At 51.9% G+C, this 16,828-nt stretch overlaps 1 protein-coding gene across 4 annotated transcripts in view; it reads left to right on the forward strand.

Annotated features, from left to right (window-relative positions):
- The window catches only part of SMOC1 (SPARC related modular calcium binding 1), a 154,603-nt gene that overhangs the window by 135,050 nt on the left and 2,725 nt on the right, over window positions 1-16,828 (forward strand). For all 4 annotated transcript variants that reach the window (XM_038545079.1, XM_038545081.1, XM_038545082.1 and 1 more), the window contains exons 9-11: window positions 240-322; window positions 1,898-2,003; window positions 11,192-11,436. In XM_038545079.1, coding sequence (XP_038401007.1) covers window positions 240-322; window positions 1,898-2,003; window positions 11,192-11,436 — 434 coding nt within the window. The remainder of the gene's footprint in view (window positions 1-239; window positions 323-1,897; window positions 2,004-11,191; window positions 11,437-16,828) is intronic.

Below are 16,828 nucleotides of genomic sequence, written 5' to 3' on the forward strand. Positions count from 1 at the left end.
ATCCCAAAGATCCAGAGTGTAGACTTCAGGTGACATCACTCTGCTTCAGTGATGACAATGACATGCCTGAACACGTCTCAGTGGAAGACTGCTACTGGGATGGCCTGGCAGCTGCTGGACAGCGCAGGATGTATTTTGCTGCCAGCCCTGGGCTGCTAGCAGTGGCTCCGGAGGGCTCAGTTTCTGGCTCCTCCTCGCTACCACCCCCCCCACACCCCACCCCGTGTCTCTCTTCCCAGCTACGTGATGCCCAGTTGCGAGAGCGATGCCAGGGCCAAGAGCGTGGAGGTGGATGATCCCTTCAAGGACAGGGAGCTGCCAGGTGGGAGACAAGGCTGCCCCTTGCTGGTGCTCTCACCTCTTTCTGCTCTTCTACCTCCTATCTCCTATTGTGCAGAAGCAGCTCCCTCTTCTGCTCTGGCTCTGCTTCCCCTTCTGTAGGATGGAGGAAGGTGGTGGGGTGGGGAGGTGGGTGGTGCTGGTGGGGCATCACAGGAGCCCTGGGATCTGCATCTAGCCTGGGATTTGTCCCTATACTCCTGTGCCCTTGAGCACATTGTTTCTTCTCCTCACTCATAGCTTTTATCTTTGAAATGTAGTCATTAGGTTAAAATCCTGTCCTCGCAATCCTGCAATTCTTTATCTATCCTGGGGTGATTGGGACAGTGTTCTGGGGGCTGTGGACTCTTTTCCCCCCAGGCTGAGAGGATGGCTTCAGGGAGGGGTTGTCCCGAGGAATATGGGCAGCATCCATGGCCAACCCTGCACAGTGTTTTTGCAATCATCCCAGTGGCACAGGACTCTCACTGGGATGTGATGCCAGACACGCAGGCAGGGGCCCCAGACCCTACAACCAGCTGCTGTGATGGGTTTCTCTTATTTATAGCGTTCTCTGCCAGTGAGTTATAATAAGGTTACTAAATATTGGTGGCTTGGAACACTGTAGTCTTTAGCAAGCACAACCTTGGATCAGAGCTGAGGAGAGCTGGGCCACTTTCCCACTCCCCATCAGGACTCCACGGTAAGAGCTGAAAACAGAGGCTCCTGAAAGTCCAGGGGCTTCCCGGTGAGGGTTGTAAAAACCACCCTGTAATAAGATTGGTGTCGTCAAAGCCGGGGTCCCTCCTTCTGGCCATCCCCTCATCAACTATGAACAGAGATCCTAGCTATGTGCCAGGCACTGGGTACGACCAAGTGATCAGAATTACATGGGACTTTCACAGCAGAGGATATACGAATAAATGAATACAAGCCTGTATAAATAGCTGTAACAGGTGCTCAGAGGGGACAGAGCAAGGACTTGGAGTTTTGCCGGAACAGTGCAAAGGAGCAAGCGAGAAACAAAGGGATGCTTTATCATAATCTAAGCTGGATGAGAAGAGAAGTGAAAATAGGAGATGGTTCTGGGACAGATACACTGGTAGGGCTACTTGAGTCAACTTTGACCCCTCGGGGTTGACTCTGTCCCTTGTGCCCCCTCTGTACCTGCTGCTTCCTGGGAGAGTAGTGTTGCTCACACTTTAACATGACCGCCCAGTCAGACTCTCCCAGAACTAGCTTGAGTTCCCCGTAGGCTCTGATCTTGGGAGGATAAGGACCCTGTATACCAAAACTCTAACCTTTGACACAATGCCTCAGTTGCTACTCAGCAAAAATTTATGGAATGGAAGAAAAGTGAAAGTATTATTTTCTGTTTGTTCTGATGGTCCCTTGTGGGCCTTGGGTAGAGAGGAACTGCAGAGGTTTATGAGACCCATCTGAGCAGTAAACAGTTCCCAGAATGGACTTGGCTGGACAAGAGGGATTTGGAGAGGTTTGGGAAATGGTGGCAGTTGAGGAAGCTGTTTACTTGATTACTTACCTGGCAGCTGCCTTCAAATCTCACTTTATCCTTCAGGCTGTCCAGAAGGGAAGAAGATGGAATTTATCACCAGCCTACTGGATGCCCTCACCACGGACATGGTGCAGGCCATTAACTCAGCAGCGCCTACTGGAGGTGGGAGGTGAGAATGTGAGCAGGACTCAGGGCGGAGGCGGGAGGTGTGACTGCAGAAGCTTCTGGAGGCTGGGAGAGAGGGAAGTTAGGCAGAGCAAGGGCTGGGCCTACCTTCTGCCAGAAATCTTCCCACTTTCTCCCCTCCCTGTTCTTTGGAAATTGCTTGTCTCTACCTTTTAGTTACCCAGTGACAGGCAGGTTCAGGGTGTCTGGAGACTTCTAGTACCTTAGTCTCAGGAGTAGATGCACTGGGGTGAGAGTCTTCAGTAGCAGGACGGAGAAGGGGCATGTAATGGGGGCAGCGAGGGAGTACAGAGCACTTGGTGATTTTCTTCTCTTCTGAGAAGGCAGGAATCCTGTGTCTTTTTGGCTTCCTGAAAATCCCAAGGGCTCTGGGCAATGGGCTTGGACATTGCCATATTCAAATCCAACTTAGGTTAGGAGCTGACATGCAGGCTGAGGCAGTCCTGACATGAGGCTGAGATACACATACTCCATGACCAGTATCCTGGCACTCACCAAGCAGGCCTGTTAGGTCAATGGCTGGAACATGCATGCATCTATCCATCCGTCCAACTATCTATCCATCCATCCATCCATCCACCCACCCATTCAGCACCTGGTGAACATATGCAGCACACCAAGCACTGGTCTAAGGACTGGGAATCCTGGGATGTGAGGCCTGTTCGTGTCTTCAGAGCCTGCAGCTTAGTGGGGATACTAGGCTATGGAAAGATACTTGCAAATTGCGTGCTAAGTGCTAGAACAGGTGGAAGAATAGAGAAGGGTTTGTTAACTCAGTCTGAAGGAATCAGAAAGGCTTCCTGGAGGAGGTGATAGCAAGGCTGAATTTTTGAAGGACAGGTAAGACCTAAACAGTAAAAGAAGGAGAGCCGCCCTAGGAAAATGGAAAGAATACTGTGGCTCTAAGAAAGTGCACATCTGTAGTCCAGGATGGCTGTGCTGGAGTGGATGGGGTGAGGAGGAGGAAAGGAGAGTGGCAACAGATGAGACAGAAGGGACAGCCAGCAACCAGGAAGCCAGAGGGGAGGCACAGCAGGGGTGTGTGTGTGTGTGTGTGTGTGTGTGTGTGTGTGTGTGTGTGTGTAGGGGTTTCAGGTTCCTATAGCAGTGGAGGAAGTACACATGTTTGGCAGGGATGGGCAGCCTGCCTCTGAGCTCTGAGGCTCACCAGAGAAGGGGGCCTCATCCCTCCACATCTGCTCAGAGGCAGAGCTGTCATCAGCAAGGCAAGGAGTGCCACCACGATGAAAGGCCCAGGCCTGGCTGCCTGGCTGGTAATCAGCAGAACCACAGGGTATCTATCTGGCGTAGGGAACCAGGGCTCCAAGCTCAGCTGTCAGTGGTACTGCATCCCAAGGCAAATGAGGGTGTCTGTCCGGAAAACCTAATTTTAGGTCACATCGAAGTGAGTGCAGAGCTTGCCTCCTGGGTGGCACTCAGAAGCTGCTGGTCCAGTGCACTTACTCTCAGCAGCCCTGTGGTCCTAAGAGCTGTCAGGCTGGTTTCTGGTTTTGCATACACCCTGTGGATGGAATCAGGCCTCCCCACGAGGAGCACAGAAATAAGTCTGAGAAGATGGAGACAGAGTCTGACAGGCTGGCAGATGGGAACTGATCGGAGGCAGCTGATGGTGCTCTGATGGTGCTCAGTGATGGGGTGTCTTGAGTTGAGAGAACATATCCATGTCTCCCAGGAAGAGGGAGCTTACTCAGTATTCTATGCCTTTGTTATTTATGCCTAGAATATGAAAAAAATACCTGTTGTTTCATGCAAAAAATGGGAATGAGATATTTGTGTTTATTAGATGGGAATGGAAAAAGTACCCAGAAGGAAGCATGGGCTAAAAAATTCCAGGTTTGGGGGCTTCTGGTGGCTCAGTGTGATATGCATCTGCATTCAGCTCAGGTCATGATCTCAGGGTCCTGGGATCAAGTCCTGCACTGGGCTCCCTGCTCAGTGGCAAGTCTGCTTCTTCTTCTGCCTGCTACTCCCCTGCTTGTGTTCTCTCTCTCTCTCTCTCTCAAATAAATAAATAAATAAATAAATAAATAAATAAATAAATAAATTCTTTTTAAAAATGCCAAGTCTGGGTGTTTCCCACCCACAGCCCCCCAGTGCTGCTGGCTCTGACCAGCCGCTGAGAGAGCCTGCCTGGTGCTCTTGCAGCACTCCTGAAGAAACGAGATTTCAAGTTGGTCCCACTTGCTGCCTTGGGAGACGGGCCCTTGAGCATGGTCTGGCTTGAGCCCCAGGTGGACTGAAGGCACCAGGAAAGTACCAACCCCAGCTGGGTCCTGGGCCAGTGGGTGAGGGCTCCACAGGGGCTGAGGACACAGGCAGGTCCCTCTCACCCCATCACCAGCTGGAAGACATCAGGACTGATGCCTTGCCCTCAAATCGCAGGCTGAAGTGATCTTTACAGAAAATAAAAACTAAGAAGTTTATAATGTTTTTAATACCAATGTGTCCTCAGGGAAGAGGTTTTTTTGTTGTTGTTGTTGTTGTTTTTCTTTTTGAAAACCCTCTTTTTTAGGTGTACTACAGAGTTGGGAGAAATTTAAAAAAAATTCTTTCCTAAACATGTTTTTCATTTTAAGCTCCTATTATGCCAAACTGTGTTTGGTTTTGATGGGAATGAAGTTTGAACCACACTGGTAATTGTGTTACCTAGAGGCTACACTCGTAATCAAAGGACAGGCAAGATGAACCAAGAAATAGTTTAGAAATCCAGCAAGAGGGTTGGAGGCCGGGGAGGTTGAGGAGCCTGGAAGAAAGAGAGAGAAGCACTTGTACGGGGAGGCTGCTTGCTGTCAGGCTTTCCAGCTTTCCTGGGTCTAAAGCCCTCCAGAGTCTCTCATTCTATTTAGGGTAGGCTCTAGTTCCAACCTGAACTGACCCTGCAGGAGGGTCTCACTGGCCATGACCTCCCTCCCATCATTGTGCTCCTGCTGCTGGTCCTTCTCAGTTCCTCAAACAGGCCTTGAACCTGAACCCTTGGGGTTCCTGCCTGCCCTTGCCTGGAATAGGAGGCCCCATCCTCCAGTGATGGTCCCCGATTATCTGTTGAAATGTCACCTTCGTAGCAACCAACCAGTCCAAAGGGGCTGGCAGTCACACTCCATCACCACATCTCTTTTGAATTTCTCAGCCAAGCACTAGCTTATATTTTGCTGGCTTGTTTATTGTCTGTCTCACCCCTACTTAATGAAAATTTAAGTTCTATAGAGAAGGAACATTGTCTGCCTTCTTCCCAGCTGTATTCCTAGAACTCAGAATAGTCCCTGGCACATAGTAGATGACCAATCAATATTTGCTGAATGAATAAACAGCTAGAAGGATGAGTGGCTAGATGGATGGATCCCTACTTGATACAGAGAGGCATGCCTTGAGAAGGCTTCCTGGAGTTCACTGACTGCTGCAAGACAAACTGTGAGGCCAAATCTAGCCATCAAATTCACCATGGTGCTTCTTTGTCATCAGGGCCCAACAGCACTCTGGATGGGCCCAAGAGACTTGGGGCACCGTATGGGTGGGCCCTGGCCAGGCACTCTTCTATGAGGAAAGAGCAAAGGCACAGGGCCGCTGAAGGTTGGACAGCACATCTAGAATAGGGCTGTTGAAGAGGATCTGGGAATCAAGGCTTCTTGGGTTTTGGCCTTGGTCCTGAATTCATGCAGAATTGAGACTCTAGGCACAGAAGGCTAAAGTCAAGGAAGATACCTCGGATCCCTCTTACATCCTCTCAGGGTCTGGTAGTTGAGGCTGACCATTATTGGGGCCAGTGGGAAGAAGGGACAAGGAAGGCGTGTCTTCTCCTCACCTACCATCTGTCGGGCCTGGAGATTTTGGCTTTGCACAAACTCTTATATCTCCATTCTCCCCAGGCATAAGCTCTGTGTTGGGTTTTGGATTCAACCGGGGACAACGGCATAGTCAGTCCCTGGCCTGGAGGAGCTTTGGTCTGGTTGAGAGAAGAGGTATATAATCCCATGATCACACTATGAAGTCAGTGTCTTAATAGAGGCCAAGAAAGTGCCACAGGGACTCAGTAGCGGGTGGGCATGAGAGGGAAGACTTTATATAGGAGATAACATTTGAGCCACATCTTCATGTGTGACCAACCGAGATGGACTGGGGCAGAGGGGCCCCAGGTAGGACCTGTGCAAAGAGTCATAAGAAGTATGACTTAAAAAAAAAAAGAAGAAGAAGAAGAAGAAGAAGAAGAAGAAGAAGTATGACTTAAATCTGGGAGGCAGGCAAAAGGTAAGGCTATAGATTTGGGCAGAGTCCAGATCACACCAGGCCTTGCAATTCATGCCAAGGGCAGCACGATGCCCATGATTAAGTGAGCATTTCTGAAAAATCATCGTGAAAGCTTGAGGCAAGCTGGATGGGAAGAGAGCAAGATGAGGTGGGAAGGTTATAGCTATCATCAGAGGGATAGGTGAGGGGAGGCCACACTACAGCTATGGGGGAAAGAATGGTTTGAGGGAGCCTTTGTGGTGAAATTAATCAGGTTTGAAGAAGGCTTATTAATTATAGGACATGGCAGGGAGGGGAGATGTCTGCTTCCCTTTCTGGCCTACCAGCGTGATTTACAGGGAGAAAGCGGTACTGGTCAAATCTAAGAATAGGCAAAGTAGAATGGGGTGTCCATGGAAACATCTTTGGTTAGTGCATGGGAGGGGCAGCCTGCAAGTATCACTGAAGGATGGCCGTTCTCAGTGAAGGTTTGGGGGATGATTGACTTATCCTCATGGTTCTGCCCACCAGGGCTCCAGGAGGAGAGCTTCCCCTTACATCAGCCCTCCCATGGCACCCATTAGCATTTATCAGATCCAAAGGAAGAGTTCTGAGATCCCAGCTGGCAGAGTCTTCTTGAGTGAGGAAACCCTCTCCTTTTTCCGTCTCACCCTAGAGAAAGTCAACTTTGAGGGGACATGGGATGGACTGTGTGAGCCTTCTGGCCCCTCCTGTGGTCCCCCAAGGAGAGACCATTTGTACTGTGGCTCCCTCCTTCCTGCCCAGCTCAGTTACTTGTTGATGGCCTTGTAAGGAAGAGGCTGGAATGTGGCTGACTTAGCATTTCCCAGCTCCACCCGCCCGCACAGCTGGCAGGGCCTGGACCCCACTCCAGATGGGGCTCAGTTGGTCTGCTTGGCTTGGCTAGTGCTTCCAGGCCATCCCACCTCACCTTCTTTAAAACTGCTTGGGACAGCAGAACAAGGCCCAAGATCTTGGCCAAAGCAAGTTTTCTTGTGGCGAATGGGGCTGGCTCTTCAGCTGTGCATTGCAGCCAAGGCCTGGCAGGATTAGGCTGCAGAAGCAAAACTGAAAGTGTTGCAGAAGATGGGCAGCACCTGTCACCTCTCAATTTGGGAGACAACTCAGTGGGGCCAGTCCCGGGAGGAACTTAACTTGAGTGGGCTTCCTCCTCCCTGGAGGCAGGAGTCAACAAGACAGCCACCAAAACAGCCCAGAGACAGAGCTGACATCAGTCTTTGGATTTGTTTTTCCAAAATCTGGAATTTGGTATCCTTTTTTTTTTTTTTTAAGGTTTTATTTATTTATTCAGAGAGAGAGAGAGACAGAGACAGAGACACAGGCAGAGGGAGAAGCCGGCTCCATGCAGGGAGCCTGACGTGGGACTCGATCCCCGGTCTCCGGGATCACACCCTGGACTGAAGGCGGCGCTAAACCGCTGAGCCCCCCGGGCTGCCCTTAGTATCCTTTGAATGTAACTTTCCACATACCACACATCCAAGGAGGCTTGGATAACTCTACACACTCAATGAATCCTTCTAGCAGAGGTGGAACCTCGCCTATAGGGAAGCCCCGGGCATGCACCAGTGATGTGAACTGATTTATGGAACTCTGATGTAGGGTCCCCAGCCCTTGCCTGATGAGCAGATTTGGATTCCAGCAGTCATGATCTCCAGCAGGGATGGTGTGTACATATATGAGAGAAAGGTTGGAGGTTTGATGCTAGTGTAAGTAAGCCTAGAGCTAGGAGTGCAAGTTGCCAGTGTTTTTAGAAAATACTTCTAGAAGGCTGCAAGAGCTGGAGGGATCAGTGGGGTATGGCTTTGAGGTCAGGGGTAAGTTTGAGGGAGTCTAACTGTGATGGAAGGGGCTCCAATATGATTGCTTGAGAGGATTCAGAAACTCTGGGGGAGGCCCTTTTGCCCCAGCCATCCAGCACTCCCCTGGGAAAAATCTCACCTTCTCCTTAGCTAACTGAGACCTCTTTAGGCTCTTCTTTTGCACCTACTGGTTTGACTAAACCTGGACTTCTGATCTATCTCGTCTTGACTTGATCTTGTATGAAGTATGGTAGGGACTTAAGGCTGTTGTAAACTCAGAAACTTGGTTTCAGAGTATAGACTAAATACCCTCAGTAGTTTTCTATTATGTTTTGCTGGAAGTATGGAGGACCCTCTAGCTACTACCCTTTGTCTTGCCCCATCTCCTTCCAGAAGGCTTATGGTTGACCATTCTCTGGGGCCATGGCTGGAGTCTCCTCCCTCTAGATCAAGGATTCTTTACCGGAGTCCATGAGCCTGGATGAAGTTTAGGGAGTCCATTAAACCCCCAAATTCAGCAGAGTGCTATGTACGTATGCATTGTTCCAGAGAAGACTATAGCTTCATTTAGGTTCTCAGAAGAGTCCGTGATCCCTCAAAGCTAAGAAATTCTTGCTTTAAATGCACTTGGAGCTTGGCCAGGGCAAAGTGTTAGGTTTCAAAGTCGGACCCTGGCACTGCCAGGATCACATGTGGAGCTGGGCTCTGTTATCAAGAGTGGGCGTGGGATGTAGGTTTCTGGAAATTAGAGGAGTTCAGAAGCAGGGAGCCCTATACTAGCTGTGGAAGAAGGAAGAAGAGGCAAGACGCTTGGGGTCCACAGGTCAGGTTGACAGTGTGGCAGGGTTGAGGGAACCAGAGTCACAGCTTGGAGGGGCCTCGGAGGGCTTTTCCCTGGGAAGTGAGTATCCTCGGAGTGAGGAGGACAGGACCCATCAGACAAGGGAGATAGGGCAGGAGGGAGTCAGGAGAAAAGGAAGGAAGAAGGAGCAGGAGCCAAATGATGGTCACTCTGTGCAGGAGGAAATCCCCAGAAGTTATAAAGTGGGGAGAAGAGCTGCTTCTTGCATGGACCAGCCCAAAGGAAGGTATGGGAGCTCCCTCAGTGGAGTCGCTGAGAACTGGACAGGACAGGCAGGAGCCCCAGCAACACGTGTCAGAGGCAGTGGGCCTCTCTTGGCAGGGCGGCTGGGCGGGATGACCTCATCCCTTCCCGGCTCAGCGACTGAGGCTTTATTATTCCAGCCTCTAGGTAGACATGACGCTATGCTGAGCCTAAAGGTTAAAGAAAGAGCTGCCTTTGCCGCCATGGGGCTCTCATGGCCCCTGGCGGGAGTCGCCCAGAGAGAGAGTTCTCAGTGGGAATGGCTGGAGCACCTCCCTTGGGGCTCTTGGCTCTCCTCCGCAGCTCTAGGCCTCCCTCTCATTTAGGGGAACACAGGCAGGCAGGGTGCTCTGAGAGGGAGCCGGCCACCTTCCCTCCTGCATCATGAACATCTTGATAGAGAATTTTTCTGCTGCTCATCTGGTATACCCTGCAGGCTTGAGAGCAAATGTTGTGGGTAAAACAGAAGGAGCACCAAAATACCATGTGCTGGCAGAAACAAAAATCTGAGTTCCACAACTCCACGTCTGTTTCAAAGACCTTCTGAGCATGCTTTCCATGATAGACTAGGCAGGTTCCCAGAGAGCCAGGGGCAGATGGTCCCTCACACCTTTCCCAGGTACTCCCAGCATTAAACCTGTCAGGATGAAGTCCAGCTGGCAGATCCAGTAATTGTGCTGTCTTGGAATCAGCCCAGGATGCCCAGGGAGGCCTGCCTGGGACTGCAGTGCACTTAATTAGGCTTCTAGCAGGGATGCCTGGCTTCTTTGTGGTAATGAAACTTCTTTTCCCCTAAACGTTGAGGTCACTTGGGGGTGGGAAAGGGAAAGAGTTTGCTGGCTCCTTCACAAGGGTGGGGTCAGAGATGGTCCCCTCCTTTCTGGAAAACTCAGCAAACCCCCAGGGAAGAGCCCCAAGGTATTGGCAAGAGCCTTGGATATTTTTCTTGCCAGATAGTTTTAGAATGTGCTGGCAGCCCAGAAGCCCTGGGCCAGGATCCCTGTGTGACAGTGAGACCCTCTGCCTCCACTTCTGATCCGTGGTGATACTATAGTTTGACTCAGTGTCCTGCAGACTAAGTATTTGAAGACACTGGTCTCCCAACCTCAGCCTTATTCCCCCGGCGAAGGGAAGGTTGCCCAGGATCTTGAACACAAGGGCCTGGACCATATTTACTCCGTGCCGAGCCCTGGGAGCAGGAGCCACAGTCACCCTTTCTGGAACAGACCTGTCATTGGCTCTAGAAGTTTTAAATATTATCTAGCAGCCTGAATGTTTTTTGCGAGGGGGACATAGAGGATAAGTAAATAAAATGGATGGGTAGGGCATGTGCACAGTTACACATAAAAGCATTGGTTTTGCCCCTTTATATACCATGTATAAATGGACTGTGGGAACCTCACAGTGAATTGTCCCTGCCTAATAAGTTGGCTCTGTCTCACCAAGATGTCGAGCAGTTTGAGGCTGGGGCAACACCTCCCAGAATCTGGCCCGGTGTTGGCTGTGGCGCATGCTCAGAGCACCTCTTCCCATAGTCATGTTCATTGAGTGTACAAGTTAATGTGTGAACAGCAACTTATCTGGCAGTGAACACTAGGCCAGGAGGACAACTTGGACCGCAGCCGTGGTTAACTCTGGTAAATTAAATCTAGCCAATATATATTGAGCACCCATCTTGTACCAGAACATTCCTGGCGATGGTAGAGGGTGGGACAGGCTCACATAATAAGGGTGACCTACTTGGGGACCCTTAAGATATAGACTCTCCAGTCTGGAGAACCAAGCTGGAGAGGATGGCTCAATTCTGCTACAGGCTGAGCAGGGCTGGGAGGCACTGGGCTCAGAAGAGCCATTTCTTCCCGGTTGCTGGCAGTGCAGTAGGAGGACCCCGGCATCTCTGGGAGAGACTGGCCGTGGGGCTAAGAGTCCCTACAGGCTCCTGAGTGGTGATCACCGGGGTGGGGGTGTCTGCCTGTGGCCCAGGTTTTCCGAACCAGACCCCAGCCACACCCTGGAGGAGCGAGTGGTGCGCTGGTACTTCAGCCAGCTGGACAGCAACAGTAGCAACGACATTAACAAGCGGGAGATGAAGCCCTTCAAGCGCTACGTGAAGAAGAAAGCCAAGCCCAAGAAGTGTGCCCGGCGTTTCACTGACTACTGTGACCTGAACAAGGACAAGGTCATCTCACTGCCTGAGCTGAAGGGCTGCCTGGGTGTTAGCAAAGAAGGTGAGTGCTCGCTGGCCTTCAAGAACTTGTGGCCTCCCCTCCCACCCGCACACAAGGACCAAGGGCTCCCCCCGTAGGTGAGAGCCCAGGTGCTCATTTATTCAACTACTTAGGAGAGTGTGTTCTGCCCTGGGCTAGATGCCTGGCACAGTGAAGGAGCTAGCAGATAAGGTCCCTGTCCTTCCAGTCTACCCAGGAGATGGATAGGAAAACATTTTCAGACACTGTGGTAAGTGCTATGATGCTGAGAGTGTGTGTTAGGATAGGCCAGGCTGCAGTGACGAGTAGACCCACAGATGTAATGGTTCAATGCAGGAGAAATTTGTTCATCTCGCCCATGTAAATAGTTCAGCATGATTCCAGGTCGTGTGTGTGTGTGTGTGTGTGTGTGTGTGTGTGTGTGTGTATGTGTGTGTAGGGGGACGAATAGGAGGGACATTGCTCTGTGCAGTCACTCTGAGATCTTGGCCGAGAATGATTCCACCATCGTTATTATGTGGCTTCAAGGTCACCCTGGGGGTCATTTCCATTCCTAGTTGGCCAGCTGGAGTCAAGCACGGAGCAGTGCACGTCGGGGAGTTTAATGGGCCAGTCCCGAAGTGACACACATCACCTCTCCTATCTCACTGGCTGGAACTGCCACTAGTTCCACCACACCCCCACCATAAGGAAGGCTGGGAGCCTGGAAAGAGGAAAACATGGATTCTGGCAAAAACCTAATTATCTCTGTCGTGATAGAACAAGTACGGAGTATTGTAAGAACATATGTAGGGGCACCTAAATTAGCTCAGGGGCACACAGCCTTGGAAAACTTTGTGAAGGAAGTGATATCTAAACCAACCTAAGGCCCAAGGCCCAATCTAGTCCATGGCCTATTTTTGTATGACTTGTGAGCTAAGTATGGTTTTTATATTTTTAAAAGGGATGTAATTTTCAAAAAAGAAGAGCAAATGAGAGATGATACATGGCCCACAAGGCCTAAAATATCTACTACCTAGTCCTTTACAGATAAGTTTGCCAACCCCTAGTCTAAGCCAATACCTGAGGAATGGGTAGGAGTTGGTTGGCCCAAGGGTTCAGTGGAGGGAGGAGTGTTGTAAGCAGTGGCGACTGAAGAGTGAAGGTGTTGAGGTGAGGGGACAGTTGTTGAGGAACTGAGAGGCCTTAGTGTGACTGGAATCCATATTTGATGGTGGCAGGTGCTGGGGGGAGGAGGCAGACAGGAGACAAGGGGACAGTCTCAACTTCGTAAGGGCAGCGGAGGGCCGTCCCAGGGGTTCAGGCAGAGAAATGATGGGATTGGTTTTGCTTTAAAGAAATCATTCAGGCTGCAGGATGGGAAATGGGGTCACAGACATGCCAGGCAGGGTTCCCTCAGGAGGCTGTGGCCTGAGATGACAGAGGCTCGAGTTAGGAGAGCACAGTGGGGGTGAGGAGAAGTGGGTGGATTTGAGATAGGGAGACCTGCCGTTCTGGCAACCAAGTGGCTATAGGGATGGAGGTTGGTCTGGGCAACTGGGGGGTAAGTCTCTTTGCTGAGTTGGGCAACATGGAAGAAAGGCATAGGGGGATGGGGAACACCATGGTTTGGACACGTCAAGTTGGATGCACCTGAAGGATGGGTGGTTCTTTCATGCAGGAGATACCCATTTATATGAAGTGGAAGCTATGAGAAGGCTGACATTGCCCAGGGAGAAAACCTAAGGGCTTTTCCTGGTGCTAATCCTCAGCTGACACCGTGAGCCCAAAGGGTAGACAGGAAGTGGATGAATTACCACTAGGTACCCTGTCTTGGGATCCACCCCCTCCATAGCTGGTTCCGGCTTTGGCTCTGGGGCCTGTGACCCTGGGTGAGTGAGCTCATCGCTCTGGGCACTCCTGTCTGATTGAGGATGCCTCTCCATGTTCCCACAGTACTCTGAGTCCCCAGGATGCAGCGCAATGTCATGACTCAAACCCCGTCTCTGCCACAGACTAGCTCCTTTACTATATACAAACTACCCAGCCATTCTGGCTCTCAGTGTCTTCATCTGTACAAGGGGAATAACCATGGTATCTACCTCATAGGACTGTCGTGCTGATTCAGTGGGACAGGGAGTGAAAACATTTAGCCAGTGCCCGACACAGTGAAGGAACCTGATAGAAGTTCAGCATCACTGTTAAGATTATTGCCTTGACCAGCAGCACATACCATGTGTAGTGCAGTCTTCCAGCGCCACCCCCTGCCCCCCCGCCCCAGGGCCATGCATGGCACCATCACATCCTTGTCAGCCGAGTGAACGCATGGGTGAGGGGCTGCCCCCTGTGTCGACATCACACTTTACACACTTACACTCATTTCTCAGAGCACAGGCAGAGGACCAGTACTGGAAAGAGGGCACCCAGTGCTAGTGTAGACCCTGGGCTCACCCAGGAGCATGTTAAGGATGGAGGAGGGAAGGACTCACAGGGATCTGTAACGGCTCTACCCTCAGTCCCCTAGTCTACAGAGCACACAGATGCCAAGGAGAGGCTGAGTGTGGTGACCTCTTGTCCACAGAGCAGAAAGGGCCTTCCCAGCCTTTCTCCACAGCTTTGCCAGGCACCGGGTGTCTGCTGACCCTGGAAGACCTCGCTGAGGACAAGGGTTAGTTTCTAGTTACCTCCACGGCTTTGCCCAGGGAGGCCTCTAAAGTGCTTCGGGGTATGGCCCAGCACCCTCACCTCTCTCCTGAGACCCAGCAGTGGGACAGGAGAGGCCTAAGAGCTTCTGGGACCCTTGCTGACGTTGGAATGCACTGCCTGGTTGAAAGTATGGCTGGGGTACCTGCGTCAGGTGTGCGTGTCTCCCCACGTGTTTGTGCATAGGCACGTCTGTGCATGTCCCCCTGGGGCATGTCTGTGTATGCAGGCATGTGTCTTGAGTGCATGGTCTGTGCACTTGTATGCATGTGCACGTGTCTCTACATGTGTCTCTCTGTGCATATCTGCGTGTGTGTGTGAGCACATCTGTGTGTGCACGTGCCCTCAGCCCATTTTGCAGTCGAGGTGTCTAGATGAGCCAAGAGAGGAATAGCACTCTGGTCGAGATCAGAGGTCACACGTGAGGTAGCAAGCTGGCACTTGCACCCAGCCTCAGGATGTCCAGGCGAGCATGCTGTCTCCTCCACGAGAAGGACTCTAGAGTGTTTGAAGATGGTCCCTTGGGTGAGCAGGCCAATCTTGCTTGCCAGTCTCGGTGGAAGGCCAAGGGAGACAAGACCAGTGGTGAGTCTGGAGAAGTGGGGGAGCAGACCCAGTGGGGGTGGCGTGAGCAGGAGTAGAGGCTGCCAGGGCAGGTAGCCGAGAGGAAACACACGGGGAGACCCATAGTTTCCAAGCAGGCAGCACCTGCAGGAGAAAGGACGATTAGTGAGAGGCATAGGGGAGGCAGGGCTGGGGGCCTGGGTAAGAACAGAAGCTCTGAAGTCAAACATACCTGGCTTTTAATCCCAGCTCTGCCACTCACTAGCCCTGTAACTTTGGCAAGTCATCTAAGCTCTCTGAGCCTCAGTTTCCTTGTCTGCAAAATGGAGATGAAAGTGTCTGTCTCATAGACCTGGTGTGAAGATTTAACAAGATGGTGCACGTGAGGAGCTTAGCCCAGTAACCTGGCTTGTGGTGAATGCACAAAAGGAATTGGTAGTAGTAGAGGAACACACCCACCGGCTGAAGGCAGATTCTCTGGGTCCCTCTGCTCCCGGGGAGCTGAAGAAAAGCCACTTGGGTAGAAGGCATGTGAGGAATGAGCCCATGCGTTGGTCATCTGGTGTCATGCGGTGCCCCCTGGTGGGCTGAGAGGGGCTTGCATGCCAGATGGGGGGCCCCAGGGGGCTGGGGGAGCACATGCAGTTTAGGGACGAGTGTCCTCGCGTTGGATCTGAGGGACCGCGTTTTCTGGAAATGCTTCGTGAACACAAGTGTTGTTACTAAAACTGCTGACTGGGGAGCTGAGCTGTCTGCACAGCACGGAAGGGTCAGACGTTCCGAGGGCCAGGCCTTCTTAGCTGGTCCTTCCCAGTTTATAAAGCATCTGCATCAGGATGATTGTCACCGTCCCATGAGGCAAGCAGGCTGGAGACTGTTTCCTCCATTTGTGAAAAATCCCAACCCTCCCTTGGCATTGCCCGAGGCTGCTGCCCGCCCTGGGATCAGGCTTTTCCTCCCCCGCATTGGACCCCCTTCAGAGCACAGCCCTGGGAGGACGTAGCCGGGTCTGAACTCAGAAGAGCTGTGCCGTCTCCAGGTCTCAGTTCCACCATCATAACCCGGGGACAATGTGGTCATCTTACAACTATCATGTAACGGTGCCCCGGGGGTGAATGACGGGATTTGGGTGAAGGATCAGCGCGAGCCTCCACAAGCCGGGGCGGATCCTGCCCGGGGTGCATTTCCTCTCCCAGTGCGCGGTGGGCAGCACGCTTGGGCGCCTGTCTCCGTGTGGGAACCTTTCTGCTCACCGCTGACCGCAGGCGCTGCTGGACGGGCAGGTGATGATGGGATGCGGGGCCAGGTGGGATGGTCCCTGCCCGCCTGCCGGCCCCGGGGCCCATCACTCTCTTTCCGGGCTTGTTTCCTCATCTGTACAATCGGACATACCAATATCTACCCCATGCCTCACCCACCCTGGGTTCTGTCGCTCGTTCTCAGGCCTTAGGAATGTTAGCGTAACTGGGAGACGGGGCAGTTGAGCTGTGGGTTCGCATGACCAGGGGTGGGCGTGGGTTCCCGGAGCACCTCCTACTCTTCAGAGCCCTGTCTCCACTTCATGGATTGAGTCAGTCTTCAAGCAGTCCTGTGAGAGGCAGAGCAGAGGCAGCACCGCAGTGGCCCCAATTCCCATTCTGTAGACTGACCCAGCGGGGGTAAGGTCCACGCACAGAGTCACGTGGCCTCCCGCGATCACACAGAGTGGCCCAGCCCTTCATGTACCCACCTCTCCTCCGCCAGGAGCCCTGGGCCCTGCAGAAGACCTGTCAACACCCTATGTCTCCGGGACCTGTCAACACCCTATGGGGCAGAGCGGGTATTAGCAGGGTGAGACTTGGACCTTAGTTAACTCACTCAATTGCTCCAAGCCTCAGTTTGCAGATTTGTTAGATGAAGGGGCTGGACCAGACGGTCGCTAAGATTACCTCCACCCCTAATGTTCTTTGACTTGGAAAGCCAGGACCCAAGAAGGTTATGCAGACGTCCATCAGCACCAACGCCCTTTGTAGCTAATAACTGAGGGGATTTCAGAGAGGCCTCCTACTGAAGGCCTAGCCTATGTTTAAAGGTGCTGGCCAGTGGTGGCTTCACCCAGGCAGAACAGGGCCACCAACAGCCACAGAACAGGGAGTACACACAACCCTTGGCTCTTCCTGAGTCCATT

The sequence above is a fragment of the Canis lupus genome, chromosome 8 (genome assembly GCF_011100685.1).
Source record: "Canis lupus familiaris isolate Mischka breed German Shepherd chromosome 8, alternate assembly UU_Cfam_GSD_1.0, whole genome shotgun sequence".
In the NCBI taxonomy this organism is placed as follows: domain Eukaryota; kingdom Metazoa; phylum Chordata; class Mammalia; order Carnivora; family Canidae; genus Canis; species Canis lupus.